The sequence below is a fragment of the Arachis ipaensis genome, chromosome B05 (assembly GCF_000816755.2).
Source record: "Arachis ipaensis cultivar K30076 chromosome B05, Araip1.1, whole genome shotgun sequence".
Classification (NCBI taxonomy): domain Eukaryota; kingdom Viridiplantae; phylum Streptophyta; class Magnoliopsida; order Fabales; family Fabaceae; genus Arachis; species Arachis ipaensis.
In genome coordinates, this window is record NC_029789.2 from 31809811 (window position 1) to 31824928 (window position 15118).

The window sequence follows — 15118 nt, forward strand, 5'->3', positions numbered from 1 at the left end:
CACTTTAAAAGATTTAAATTCAATTGATTACCTAATAACATTGGGGATGTTCATGGGATGTTCATTGGGGATGTTCAATTGATTACCTAATAACATTGGATTTATATACCGGGCATATTTGTTAGACTCGAATCCAGTCCTAAACTCGATGAAACCTACACATTTTTGGGTTACGATTATATCGGATAAAAATCGGGTGAAAACCGGACCCTTAACATTATCTTCTTGTAAGCTAGCATGTGAAAATATCCAAATTTCTAAGACTCCAACAATTATTTGATATGGTAAAATTCACTTAGAAAAATATAACAAAAACCAACTATTTCCTAAAATTAAAGCACAACCACAATCAATACTAATATTGTCTAATAACACAAAATATTTAAATCAATACAAATAACACAATATTATGCATTAGTCTAGAGTCTTATACATTTTAAATATAAAACATTAACTTATAGTCTTATAATGACTAATAACACAAAATATTAAGTATAATACTTAAATTCCAGATAAGAGTAGCCATTATCCATCACTAATAACACAAAATATTAATTGTGTATGATGACCGGACTACTGGGGCAAGTTCGAGTGACTCGAACTATGGCCCGGATCCGACCCAATATAGTGACATGGTCTATTTTTAAGACTCTTATCCAACTTTAAACCTAATAAAATTACACCAAATTAATTTCTAAAAAATTAAACCAGACCAAATTTTCGGGCCCAGGTTATGAACACCCAAACATTGTTATTGAGACAAATGTTATTGTAATTTTTAGAATGTACTTTTAAACTATTGACAGCTGACATACTCAACCCTGCCACTCTCCATGTCATCAATTAGATAAGGTCCAACTCACAAAGAAATAAAAAATCCTACAACCCCAACAAAAGGCACTTACATTAATAGAACCCGAGGAAACCTTCGGCCCAATTCTCATCGCAACTAACACACAAAAACCTCAAAACTCCACAAGAAGAAACCCTCACACGGTCACACCCCTTTATAAACCCATCAAACGACACTCGCGCACTCTTATCATATCCGGCTTCTCTCTCCCACACGCCACACAAACCCCTGACTACACTCAAACACACTCCGCCGCCGCATCCCGCGGCACTCCTCCACACCACCACCACCACCACCACCAAGACATAAATAAAATCCAAAGAGAAAGTACCTCTCTTTGTTAGTGGTTTTGCGCACGTGCCCCAAATGGCGACCACCACAAGCACCACCGCAACAACCGCAGGAGCAGCAGCAGCAGCAAACGACGTTGCAGAGGGTCCAGTCCTGAGCGTTGTGAACAAGCGCCTCCGGGCTCTTCGCAAGAAGCTGAACCGAATCGTCCACACCGAAGAGTCCATGGCCCAAGGAAAGCCCATTAACAAGGAGCAAGAAGAAGTCCTCCGCTCCAAACCCTCCGTCCTCGCACTCATCGACGAGCTCGAGAAGCTTCGATCCCCTTTGTCCGCCGCCGTCACCGAAGAACTCAACCTTGCCCTAAAAAATAATAATAACCACCACCAACAAAAACCCCAACCGGAACCTGAATTCCAATTGCAGCCACAACCACAACCCGAATCTGTCTCTGAGGCTAAGAACGATGACGTTTCTGTTGTTGAGGATTTGATTAACTTGATTTATTTCGGGTCCTTGTTTGATGTGAAGTCGCAGAACGAGTTCACGTCGACGATGCTCACGCGCACGCACGAGCGTGGTTGCTGCCTCACCTATGATTATGTAACCGACGACGCCACCGATCTGCTCAGAGAGAGGGATCTTGACCTGATTTCGGCCATGAGGGGGCTTCTGATCTCGCGCCCAGCCGATTCCAGCCTGTCGCACCGCGACGCACTCTGCCGCTGCGTTGAGCACGCCAGGCTCTGGCTCGCTAGGGCTCCGCAGCCAATCGAGCCCAATGCCGAAGTTACATGTACGTGTTTGAACGAATTCCGTTGCTTTTTTGAAGTTTTAAAATTTTGCGGTGTTGATTGATTCATTGTGTGGTTTTTGTTTGTTGATAGATGCTGGATTGAGGGAGAAGTTAAACAAGATTATGTCTTCAGAGTATTTCATCACTACTCCTGAGATTAAGGCTACGGATGAAGTTGCTGCCGCTGCTGCCAGTGGGAGTTACCAGTCTTTCCAGGTCCCTGTGCATGGCACAGCTCCGGTTGAGGGCGAAGGAGGCTTGGTTTCTAAGTCTCCGGATCAGGTATAACTATAACCGATGTGTTGGTGTCATCTTAAGATGGTGCGATTTACATATGTGGATAGAATGTGATGTATTAGTGCTAACTTGTCTCATTGTTGTTGTTGGTTTTCCTATGGAAATATATTTAAACTGCTTTTCAGATGAAATGTGCTAGCTGCTGACATTGCTTTGTTTGGTGGATGAATGGTTGTTTGAGAGTTGCCACATTCTTATTAGTTTTCTTTTTGATTTACACCTATCGAGTTATGGGAGTAGGAATGTTTATGACTTCTGTTTTATTTCGTTTTGGTGTATATTACCATAAGAGAGATCAGTATTAGGATATATTTAAGTATTGTTGAATGCTAGTAGGCTGTGTTTGGTTAATGGGTGGTTAATGGGCGGAAGAAAATAAGACATAGACACAAATACACAAATAGACCTAGACATAACAATACACAATTTTTTTGGTTTGTTTGGTAAATAATACACAACACAAGACACAAGAATATTATTCTTCTTTTTCCATCATCAACACCATATCAATATTATTCTTCTTTTTCCATTAAATAGGGGGAGGAAGGGAGAGAGAGAGTTGTTGTTGTCATGGGAGAGAAGCAAAAGACAGCATGTTGGTGGGAGTGAAAGAGAAGAAGGGAATGGTTGGGGAAAGGAGGGTAGATTTGGGGAATTCACAAAATATTAAAGGTAAAAATGAATAAACAATTTGTGTCCAACATAAAAAATCCGTGTCTCAACTTTCTGAAGTGACACAAAATACACCTCTATTGTCTATTGTGTGCAACTGTGTACAACCGTGTCCTTCAAAAAATTGTCTCTCCAGCCAAACGGGAGACGTGTGTGTGCCACCGTATCTATGTATTAGATGGACACACCCACTAACCAAACACTGTCTTAGGGTCCTGGTTAAGTATTATTGCATTATGTTATGCATCAAATGATCAAAATTGAACTGTAGTCTTGCATTCATATATCAATGAGCAGAGGTACTCAGCTAAACTAGTTCTTGTTCCAACATGTTAAAATATCAATATTATTCTGTGCGCCTGAGTTTTAGAAGAAACATTAGTGACTGTGTAGTCCTTTAACATATTGATATCTTCAAGATTATTATTGCGGTGATACAATAATTTGAACTTTCTGTTTTTTTTTTATCAATTTAGTACTTTTGCAATTCGCAGTTACTAGATAATTTATATTTGGAGGTTCAATAATGATCTCTTGTTCCTATTATCCCCTATCCTCTATCTCATGCTGTAGGTTTGTATATTTTTAATATATTTGGTTTTTTCTTGAGTACATATGCAATCAAAATATTTCATAAAAGGATTTATTTTATTTTAATTTTTTTATTAGGGTTAATGGAAGAGATACCACTATCATATATGTTATGTTATACATTCTTTGAGTAGTTCAATCTTATACCTTTGTAAACTCTGACTTCATAATTGTTTATAATAAAGTAATAAACCTTGGACTTAATTTTTTAACATAAAGAAATTTCATACAATTTACTGGAGGATTGACAATACGATAGTATAAGTAGTGAGTTGTGAAAATGTTTTCTAATTCTCAGGATTATTAAACTAGTATCTATTTGAAGAGAAGAGCTGGCTTGAGGTGGTTTATATATGTGAGAATAAGGCTAACGGGGGATTTGGCTGAATTAAATGGAATGTTCCAATATAAAAAGTAAAGGAAGAACAACTTAAAAGTTTACGAAGAAACTATTTAGAATGGCCCAAATCTAACATTTTTATTGGAAATCTTTTATGGTTCACCTCACCTAGCAAGATATGGCCTAGATGTTAGTTATTGTTGTGTATCATGTATTTGTTCTCGACATTTTTATAATCAGATGTTTTCAACATAAATATGCCTGTATAGATATGAGTGAACATTCTAATTGATATACCTTATATGTTATTATGTCTAGAATCAATAGATCTCCTTGGATGTGTGTTTAAAGTTTGATGATTGAGTTGACTATAATGCTAAAAGCATGTAGATGGATAAATTATCAATGAAGTTTACATGAACACCAATGCATAATAATTCGATGTCTTTCAAACACACTCTTAATGTGATAATGGAACAAACTATACTATTCAAATAATAGTTTCATGCTTAGCTGCAATATCTTTTTCCCTATCTAAAAGATACCTGTGTATAATTTTGACTGATCATGATAAACTGTAAATATGCTTTTCTTTCTATACTAATCTTTTGAAGCTTCAAATCTTGTTGGTTGGTTTATTATAGTAGTTTCATTACTATGCTATTTAAACTATTTCTTTTTGTTTTTGTTGATGTAACTTTTATATCCCTTAATATTTTGTTGCACATATTTTATTATATATATGGTAAAAAGTAAGTATACTTTTTATCCTCAATGTTTGGAGTTAATTTCAATTTTAGCCTAAAGTTTATTCGTTCAATTTTACACCTAAATGTTTATGATAGATTCAATTATACAGTTACGTACACATCTGTTACATTATTGCAGAAGTTATAAAATTGTTGGTTATTCATTGATATGATTCGCGTAGAGAACTATTTACTGAGCACCTATCTCTCTTCTTGAATGTCTTTGGGTGAAGAAACATGTTAGCATGATGAGCAAGTTTCTCTATATCTTTTGTGATTCAAGCCAAAAGACTCGGCTTAAAATTTTCCTATCATTTATAGGATGAAGGAGCCATAAATTATCAAGGACATGGATCTGGAGAAGAGCACTCTGATCCTGAAGGGGAGCTTCAAAAGGTGCTTATCCTTTGCAATATATCTTTCTAGCCATAGAACATGTGATTTGATCTGATTCTCAAGGTAACTCTTTATGCAGGACGAGGTTGAAGTAGAAAATGTGGAGGTGGTCACAGCTCAGCATGAACAGACCAATGCACAGGTTGACGTGGAGTATAATCAACGAGACATGGAGACAAAGGATCAGCAGTACAATCCTAGAAGGGGTTATCAGAACCAAAGAGGGGGTCGTGGTGGTGGAGGTAGTCGGAGGGGTTATTCAAATGGACGTGGAGGCCGTGGTGGTGGTGGTGGTGGTGGAGTCGGCAGAGGAGGCTACCAAAATGGTCGCAATCAATACTATGATCAACCTGGAAACTATTATACAAGGAACTACTATAACAACAGAGGAAGAGGTGCGAGAGGAGGTGGTTACTCTTACAACAATGGTTCAGGTGGTCAATTCAATCACGTTGCAGGTGATGTTGGGGTTCAATCATGAGTAATCATCATGATGTGTTCATAGTGTCCAGGGTAAAACTCTTAAAATTGTCTAAGACTTGTTTTCGAACATTTTTGTTGACATTAGCAACACCACCACTTTAGACTCCACCATTTTGTAGCTCATTAGCTGTGTACTCTTTTGTGCGTGAATCTTACATGAGGAAAACTATTTAACTACTACTTTTAATGTTCTGTTACACACCTTTTTATTTGCATTATTTTTCTATATTAATTGTGGAGTCAGTTTTAGCCATGACATGATAGGATAGTATCATTGTTATATCTTTTTCATATGCCTTAGATCTATTTTAATCTGTGTGGATGCAGAGATAAAGCATGATAGTTAGAAACATGTTTTCACAAGTTATTTGTTTTTCTTTTTTTTTCACTTTTCTCTAATGAGTTGTCCGAGAGCACTTAATTTTCAAAATCAGTATCTAAGAACATTAAACCTTCTTAAATAATTTTAGAAAAGATAATACTTTTAAAATTTGGTGAATTCTGGCAAAAAAAAAAGAATGCACCCGCGGGGATTACCTGTAATGCGGAGGTTAATGGAGATCCGGAAAATTTTCATAAAAACCCATTCTCACAAATAAATGGGAACGGGACAGTATAGAGACTTGTGAAAAGGAATTTACTTAAATATCCTTTACTTAAATATATTTTATATATTTAAGCTGTATAAGTAAGCCTAATTTATTTTAAATGTATAAGTAAATTTAATTTAATTTATTTTAATTTATATGTTAAAAATTTTATATCTATGTTATTATGTTAAATATTTATTTGAATTGTATTTAATTTGATATATTTGGTTGGGAAAATGCTATTTGTATATCAAAATTTAACCACTAAAATCAGCTATCAGTATGTGTGATTTAATTTGGTTTAACTTATTTTCAATGTATATTTATATTCTAATATGTATTTTATACTGGTGACTGATTTTAATAGTTAGTGTACACGTAATATAACCCATTTGGTTGAATTGTATAGAATTTTATTATGGTTGTGTTAATTTTTTTTTTTAAATTTAAAACTTAATAATACCCATGAATATCCGAAGATATCTGTCTCTCCCGCACGGAGAAATAATTGGAGACTCATGACGGGGATGGGATGGGACGGCGGCATTAATGTCCCCTATGAATGCCCATTATTATCCCTAATTCTATCACATTTTCTCCGTTTTAAAGGGTAAATTATTTCCTTATATATCACAGTATTATTGACTGAAATAGGTTGGTGTATTTTGGTTAAATTTAATTTTTTTTATTTAATCAAAGTTTTAATAACTCTAAAACACTATATCTTGATAATTCTCTCTTGCTTCCATCATATCTTTTAAAAAACATATATTATATATTTGGTAGATATTAGAAAATTCTTCGGTACAATAAAATTTATTTTCAATTATAGTTCAATTAGGATTGTACATGTTGAATAAACTTATACTGAATAAATAAATTGAGATATATACTGAGATATATATAAACACATAAAATCATAAATTTTGAGATAACACATTTTATAAAATAAATTCTCTTAATTTCATCCAATTAAAAGAATAGACCTTTTTGGTTTATTGTGGTTTGGGCAACTCATCCGGATTACAAAGATATTGTGAACCAGTCATGGCAGGTTAGCTATAAAGAGATGCATAGCAAGCTTTCAGAAGTGCAGAAGAACTCTTTGGAGTTTAATTCTAAAGTGTTCGGCAACATTTTCGTTAGGAAATGCGAATTGGAGAGACAGATTAATTTCCTTCAAAAGCGACTAGAAATAATGGAAGATTTGTCTATGTGGCAAAAAGAACAACAACAGATTGAGGAATTTAATAACACGTTTGTGCAGGAGGAACTTCTATGGTTTCAGAAATCTAGAGAGCAGTGGGTAAAATTTGGGGATAGAAATACCAAGTTCTTTCATGTCCAAACTCTTGTGCGGAGAAAGCATAATAAGATTCATGGTCTCTTTCTTCAAGATGGGGTGTGGGAAACGGACCCGGAGGTCCTTAGAAGGGAAGCTGAATCCTTTTATAAACGCCTATTCTGCTAGTCGGAGGATGTAGGCTTAGGTTGTCTTGGTGATGTGCCGCTGCCTTCCCTGAATGATGAAGCCTGTTGTAGCCTCACAGCGCCAGTTACTCTAGAAGAAGTTAAGTCGGCTGCTTTCAGTATACATTCTTTTAAGGCACCGGGCCTTGATGGGTTTCAGGCTTTCTTTTTAAAGAATATTGGGAGATTGTTGGTTTTGATGTTTGGACTATGGTTTGGCATGCGTTCTCTAGTTTGGATATGGATCCAAGGATGATGGAAACTCTTGTGGTTCTTATTCCGAAGGTAGAAAACCTGGTTTCCATGAAGGATTTCTGACCTATTAGTCTCTGTAATGTGGTTTACAAAGTTATAACGAAGGTCCTGGTTAATAGACTTCGTCCCCATCTCAAAGAGATTGTTGGGCCCCTTCAAGGAGGGTTTATCCTGGGGAGAGGAATCCCAGACAACATCATTGTAGCATAAGAGGTTCTTCATTTTATGAAGAAGACAAAGTCAAAGAAAGGTACCCTGGCCTTTAAGATTGATCTGGAGAAAGCGTACGATAGAGTGGATTGGGGATTTCTGAAACAAACCCTTGTGAGTTTTGACTTTCCTCCTCCGACAGTCAATCTGATTATGCATTGTGTCACTGCTTCCTCACTGTCTATCCTCAGGAATGGGGATAGATTAAATAGCTTCACTCCGAGCAGGGGTCTTAGGCAAGGAGATTCTATATCACTGTATCTGTTTGTGTTGTGTATGGAGAGATTATCTTGTTCTATTAATCAGCAAGTTGATAAGGGCTTGTGGAAGCCGATTACGGTTTCTAGAGGGGGTCCAAGAATTTCTCATTTGATGTTTGCCAATGATTTGCTTCTTTTCTGTAAAGTTGAAAAACAGCAAGATCAAACTGTAATGGTAGCTTTGAAAAATTTCTGCAGAGCCTCTAGGATGAAGGTTAATGTGGAGAAATCTAAAGCACTATGCTCCCAGAATGTTTCAGCGACAAGAAAAGAGATTTTCACCGGAGTGTCTTCCATCAGATTCGTCCAGAACTTGGGCAAGTATTTAGGGGTGAACCTTAATCACTCTAGGGTGACACGCACAACTTTCAACGATGTTCTGGATAAGATTCGGGGAAGGCTAGCCAGCTGGAAAAGGAGATTGCTTAATAAGGCAGGAAGACTCTGTTTGCTCAACTCGGTAGTGACTGCAATTCCTACTTACCGCATGCAAGTATCTCTCTTCCCTAAAGGGGGTAACTAATAAGATAGAATCCATGATGCGAAACTTTCTATGGAAGGGTCAAGCTGATGGTAGAGGCCTGAATCTAGTTAACTGGAAAGTGTTGGTCACCCCTAAGAAGTTTGGAGGTCTGGGAATTAGAGACCCTTTTTGTGCTAATATTTCTCTTCTTGGAAAGCTAGTTTGGCAACTTTTTCACCACGGACAAGCTATGGGTTCAACTGTTGACGGAGAAATACCATTCTTCTAAGGATGATTGTTTCAGTCGGTCTCGAGGAAGGGGATCTTATGTTTGGAAGAGTATATGTCGAGCCTGGGATATCCTGAAGGAAGGTTTTATTTGGTGCATTGGGGATTTGGAACAGAACTTTTGGTTTTCTAAATGGAGAAGAGAGGGGCGACTGTGTCAGGAGATGGATTATGTTCACATTTTTTATTCGGATCTCAGGATCTTGGACCTTTGGTCATCTGGACAGTGGAACCTTGAGAATATCTATTCTCCTCTGAATCAGTCTCTGCAAAGCAACATTAACTCTTACAACTCGGATGTTCAAGATGGTTCAGAGGTCGGTTGGTGTTGGACTGGTGCGGCTTCAAAGGTTTATGATGCTCGTAGTGGTTATTTGTGGCTCAGTAAGAAGATGTTTAGTTAGGAGGATAGGGGTAATTGGCTTTGGCTTTGGCGTCAACATGTTCCGGAAAAGCACAAATTTTTGGCCTGGCTATGTCTTCGGGAGGCTCTTCCTACTACTGCATTTCGTTTTATGAGGGGCATTTCGCATACGGATAGCTGTCCACGATGTTTCTCAGGTCAGGAATCGATTTTACATTATATTCGGGATTGTCCAAAAGCCCAACTAGTTTGGCAAGCTTTAGGGATCTTCGATCAACCAGTAGATTTGATGAGTTGGTTCTTACATAACAGCAAACAGCGCCCCTTTAGATTCTTTTTTGGTCTCTGGTGGATTTGGTGTTCGAGGAATAACGAGATCTTTCATCCTCACAAGTATTGGACCACAGACAAGGTAATTGGTATGGCTTTGTCTTTGGAAAAGGAGCTCTGAAATATTTTTGAGTTGCAACGACTATCTATCCCCTCCACCATTAGTGGCTCTTGGATTCCCCCCCTCAGTGGGTACCTTTAAGATTAATTGTGATGCTAGCTATCCTGGCAATAGTGCTCGAGTTGGTTTTGCTTGTGTTAGCAGAGATTGGAAGGAAAGGTGGCAACGAGGCTGTCTAGGAACAATTGAGAGTCGTAGCATTTTGCAAGGAGAGTTGTTTGCTATTTGAAGAGGCTTTCTTTTATCATGGGACTCGGGACAAAGAGACATTATATGTGAGACAGACTGTGTGGAGGCTTTTACTATTGTCAATAATTTACAGGATTGCTCTGGGTTTATTAATCATTTGGTGTTAAAAATCCGAGATATCATGTCTTGGAAATGGCGTGCTGATCTTCAGTTGATCTTCAGAGATGCAAATACAGTAGCAGACATCATGGCAAAGACTGCAATGAGGACTCTTTCTCCCCAAGTGGAGCTTTCGTTGCCTTGGAAGGAGTTTGAGAGTAGTATTCAACGAGACTGTCTTTCTTAAGCAGTTTTTTGTTTATTTTTTCTTTTTTAGTTGTTATTTATTTTCTTTTAAGTCACTAAAAAAATTTGAATTTCAAATTGTGTGTAGATTACATAATTCTTTATCTCTTCCATTTTTTCCTCATGTTCTCAACAATTCCGAATTTAACCGGATTTTTTTTTTCAATTTGTCTGGTCTTTGTACGAAGTTTTGTACGAAAAATGATTTTTTTTTAAAAAATACCAAAGAAGTAAGATAGAATTATCAAGTATTATGAGAATTTTGTATGTCTTTTGAATTATTTTTATCTATTCATTTTATTTTTTAAAATTTTTTTGGTTGAAAATGATTAATAAATACATGGTTTGAGAAAGAAAAATTATAAAATAGAATTTTTTTAATAATTTTTATAAATTGTAAAAAGAATTATACGATAATTCATTAGTTAAGTGATTAAAATTTAAGTTAGATAAATAATTAAATTTAATTATGATAAATCAACCTGTTTTAATCAATAATACTATGATATACATTGTTAGTAAAATCGGACCGGACCGGCTGGTTCGACTAAAAAATCGGTGAACCAAACCTTAAGCCGGTCCGATATGATGATCTAACCGGATGAGGCAACGAACCGGTGCGAACCGGTCAAATCCAAAATGAACCAGTCAAAACTGGTAAGATTGGTTCGACCAAACCGCTTGAGTTTCAAAATTTTTCTAAAATGTTGAAATTAGGGTTCGAACCCCCCTCATCAAGAAAAAGCATGATACTCACAACCACCAAGCTATTAAGCTTATTATCAATATATATGCAAATTAATATATCTTTCAGCAAATAATTTATTTCTATTTAATTTATTTTAATTTTCAGTTCTGACAACTACGATAATATATAATAAAGAATAATTTATCTTAAAATACAAAAATTTGGATATAATTTATCTTAAAATTTATATGATAGGTTTACTGTTTTTATTTTTGTCAAAACGTAGACATAGTCATCATGTGTTGACTTCTAAATTGCACATTATTGAAGAATTAGAAATTTTCTAACCAATTAAAATCTTAAAATAATAAAGTGTGAATTATATTTCTAATCATGGTCACATTAAATGCATTATTTCTTTTGTTTTTGTTTTTTATTTTTTAAATTGGTAATTAGTTGTAGTACGTTGAGCTAGTGACTTGAATACCGTCCATGGTGCACTGTGAAGTTGGTAAAAATGGAATGAATGCTGTCCCTAATGTCACGTATGCAAACTAGAAACATTTTAGCTTTGTATAAATTATATTTTTTGTAATAGAAAGTTGTTAAAAGTTTTAATTTTTTTTAAATTTTATTGTTTTATTTTGTTTTAAAAATTTTTAATTTATATTAAATATATTTTTTATGGTTAATTTTTTTTTAAAAAATTTAGGATCAATTTAACTTTTGACGGATTTTATAAATAAAAAATATACCATATCCAGAACTTTCAAAAATAATGGAAGGACAAAAATCTTAAGAATTTGATGTCGGAATCTGTTAGGGCGACTATTCTGCCAGAATTCAGTAGGAACATGCAGGCTATCAAGAGTGTGAATGAGAAGGCTTGGGTATATCAGGACAAGCTTTTGAATGAGGCATGGACAAGGGCCCATCACAAAGATTTTTCGAAGAATGACAATGTGTACAACAATATGTGTGAAGTTTTCAACTCAACAACCAAGCCATACAGATGCAAGCCAATTCTGACATTACTAGAGGAAGTAAGAAGATTTGCCATGACAAGTATGGCCAGAAATAAGATTAAGCTGACAAGTCATGTCGGTCATTTGCCACTTATGCAGCAAAACAGGCTTGCTAAGAAAAGATACTTTAGTAGATATCATACACCCATGTGGTCTAGTGATACGGCAAAGGAGATGTTCGAAGTCCATGGTGAGCCAAACAATGACGTTATTGACTTGGGAAACCAAACTTGTAGCTGCAGAGCATGGCAACTCTCAGGTATAACATAGTATTCTGAACCAAAAGTTTCTATTATTTGTTTAATAAGTAATTATCTATTAACTAAGTTGCTGATTTTTATTATAAGGTTACCCTATCGCCATGTTATAGCAGCCATTGCAGTCATGAACGGAAGGCCAGAGAACTATGTCTATGCATGACTCACTATGGGTTCCTACAACATGACCTATGAATAACATATCAACCTATTGGGGGTAAAGAGATGTGGGAGAAGGCAGAGGAAACACCTTGCTTGCCCCCCTTGAAAAGAAAATCACATGGAAGGCCTAAAATTTATAAAAGGAAGAAAGATCCAAGTGAAGGCACCCTTGGACGAAACCAAAAGAAGAAAGCAATCAAGATGAAGAGGATATTTGGAAAATTCACATGTGAAACTTGTGGAAATGTTGGTCATACCACAAGAAGTTGTGCACTGGCAAAGAGGCTGAGGGCAGCGGAAGAAGCGGCAGCTGCTTAGCAGGAAGAAAATACTAATGGAGATAATGCCAATGGAGATCAACAAAGTGCCGCAGTTGGTGAACGGGAAGGTAATGGTTCAGGAAACCAAGAAGGGTCCGTTGAAGTTGAACCGTCCCAAAATGTCCCTCAGTCACAACATCTCTCTCAGGATCAAAATAATCAAGAGGTAACCTCTATTGATATGAAATTTGTAACTAGTTTGACATGGCATTATGCACATTGATAATGTTTTGTTTTTGTGTAAACACAGGTTTGTGCAATGAATGACCAACCAAAGCAGCAACTTTGCAAAAGGAACAAATTGTTAGTTAGGCGCAATGAGAATGTTGCATCAGATGCTTCATCTGCAGGTTCGATTTCATTGCAGACAATTCAGGGAGCAAGTGTTGGAACTACTGAAAAAATGGAAACACTAATGAAATTCGTACAACTTTTGGGTTCAAGCCACCTCGAAAGAGTGCATGAAGTTTAAATGAGGAGGAATTCTAGACCTAACTAGGAATTTGGGCTTTTTTTTGGTTAACCATGTTATTGCGAAGTTAATTGGAACTCTTCTATTTAGGTGTTTTGTTTAAATGCTATATTTTAATGTTTATCTTTGTGTTGTGTGCATCAACACATATAACAATTATCTTATATAATTAATGTTAACTGAAATCTTAATTTAAAATTTCTGTGTTTGGATATCTTTGTCTTTTATCATGTTAATTTTCTTAATAATGCATGTGGCAACATTAGGAATGAGCGCTGAGAAACATACAAACTCAAAATGAATCAAAATACTTGTTTCAACATTGCATTTCAATTTCATGATTGCATAACACAGTATCTTGCTTTAACTAATACATAATAATGGTTTGGGCTATAACATTCTACTACCTATTGCTTGCTTACTAAAAATCTCATCAAACAAGCAATTAGACCAACACCAATAGCCACTGTTAAAAATCCAGTAACCATCATCATCATCTTCAATGAATTAACTTCGCTCTCCAAAATTTCTAGCTTCCATTTGAACTCGCTCATTGCTTCTTGTTGGAATTGACCAACACTTTGTTGTTCATTGTATTCATTAACCCAACAAAAAAAGTTACAATGACTTCCAAATTGGAAAGATAAGAAAGCAACATTGAAACCGTGTTTCTTCAAGGAAGGAAATATGATATTTGTTGGACAAATTACTAACCTCATAATTATGACACATATAAAATGGTCTTCCTGGATTCTCTAGTGTCCCCGAATACTTGATTATTGCTCGCATACCACAGTTGCAAAATACAGCTTTCCTAGCGACTCTGGGTCAGATGCCTTTCTTCTCACTTGAGTAGTTCCTACCTGAGCTTCCTTGATTTGTATCTCCACCACCCATCATTATTCAACAATGATGCTGCAAAGTAGATTTTGATATTCAAAGAAGAGAAGAGGAGAACAAAGAAAAGAGAATATGGTAACGAAGATGATTCTCAATTTCAGGGATTTAGGGTTTTAAATTTGATGGGATTGATTTGGGCACCATTTTGAACATATTCTTGTAGTATCCACGTCACACTGCACAAGGTGGCAACCAGTATGGCAGTTAACAGCCACATCAGCAACTCACTCACGACAGTTTTGCAAAGGACTAACGGTAAATCAACTTTTATAACGTCGGAGACTTATTTGGCAATTTTCTAAAGTTAGGGGCACATTTAAAGAACGATTGAAAACTCAGAGACTAAATGGACATTTTCTCTTTGTTTATTTATCCCACATTTTAAATAATAACATTGTAAGATGCGGGAAGTTACGGGAATGACAGAGAAGTTTTCTTTCAAAAAGAATGATTTGGGAAAAAAAAGATTTGACTAGTAATATTTTTAGAAATTATATAATTATCTATTTTAAATAATAAATTAATTAAAAATGACTTTATTATGGTTAAGATATTAACTCTAATTAGATTAAAGCAACTCAAATTTCTAGTATAGTTAATAATCAAAGTAAGATATCATTCAATTAGAAATCGACATGTAATAGAGGATAAATTACATATTATTTTAGAAAAGGTCGGGTAAAATTCACCTAAATTACAATTCTATTAAATTGTCAATTGTATTCTCATTACTTCAGCACTATCATTGCCTTTGTCTTTCTCACTCTCTCGTCAGTAACACCACCTTCAAACCTAAATTCAAATTCAAATTAAAATTTTATATTTCATAAAATCAACAAAAAGCTTTTCAATTATAGTCATCAAAATTGAACTGATAATTGATCCGGTCAGAACATTGAATCATTAGATTATTGATTCAATCGTTGGATTATTTATTGAAC

The 15118-nt window shown here is 35.6% G+C and overlaps 1 protein-coding gene across 1 annotated transcript; it reads left to right on the forward strand.

Annotated features, from left to right (window-relative positions):
- LOC107643426 lies at positions 994-5697 on the forward strand. Its single transcript, XM_016347070.2, has 4 exons — positions 994-1940; positions 2032-2222; positions 4911-4985; positions 5065-5697. The coding sequence occupies exons 1-4, from the start codon at positions 1220-1222 to the stop codon at positions 5464-5466; spliced, it is 1389 nt and encodes a 462-aa protein (XP_016202556.1). The 5' UTR covers positions 994-1219; the 3' UTR covers positions 5467-5697.

Bases quoted from the DNA above. Each gene is read 5' to 3' on its own strand.
- LOC107643426 (XM_016347070.2), top strand. From the start codon at position 1,220: ATGGCGACCACCACAAGCACCACCGCAACAACCGCAGGAGCAGCAGCA. The intron at 1,941-2,031 runs GTACGTGTTTGA...GTTTGTTGATAG, and splicing joins GCCCAATGCCGAAGTTACAT to ATGCTGGATTGAGGGAGAAG. The intron at 4,986-5,064 runs GTGCTTATCCTT...CTCTTTATGCAG, and splicing joins CTGAAGGGGAGCTTCAAAAG to GACGAGGTTGAAGTAGAAAA.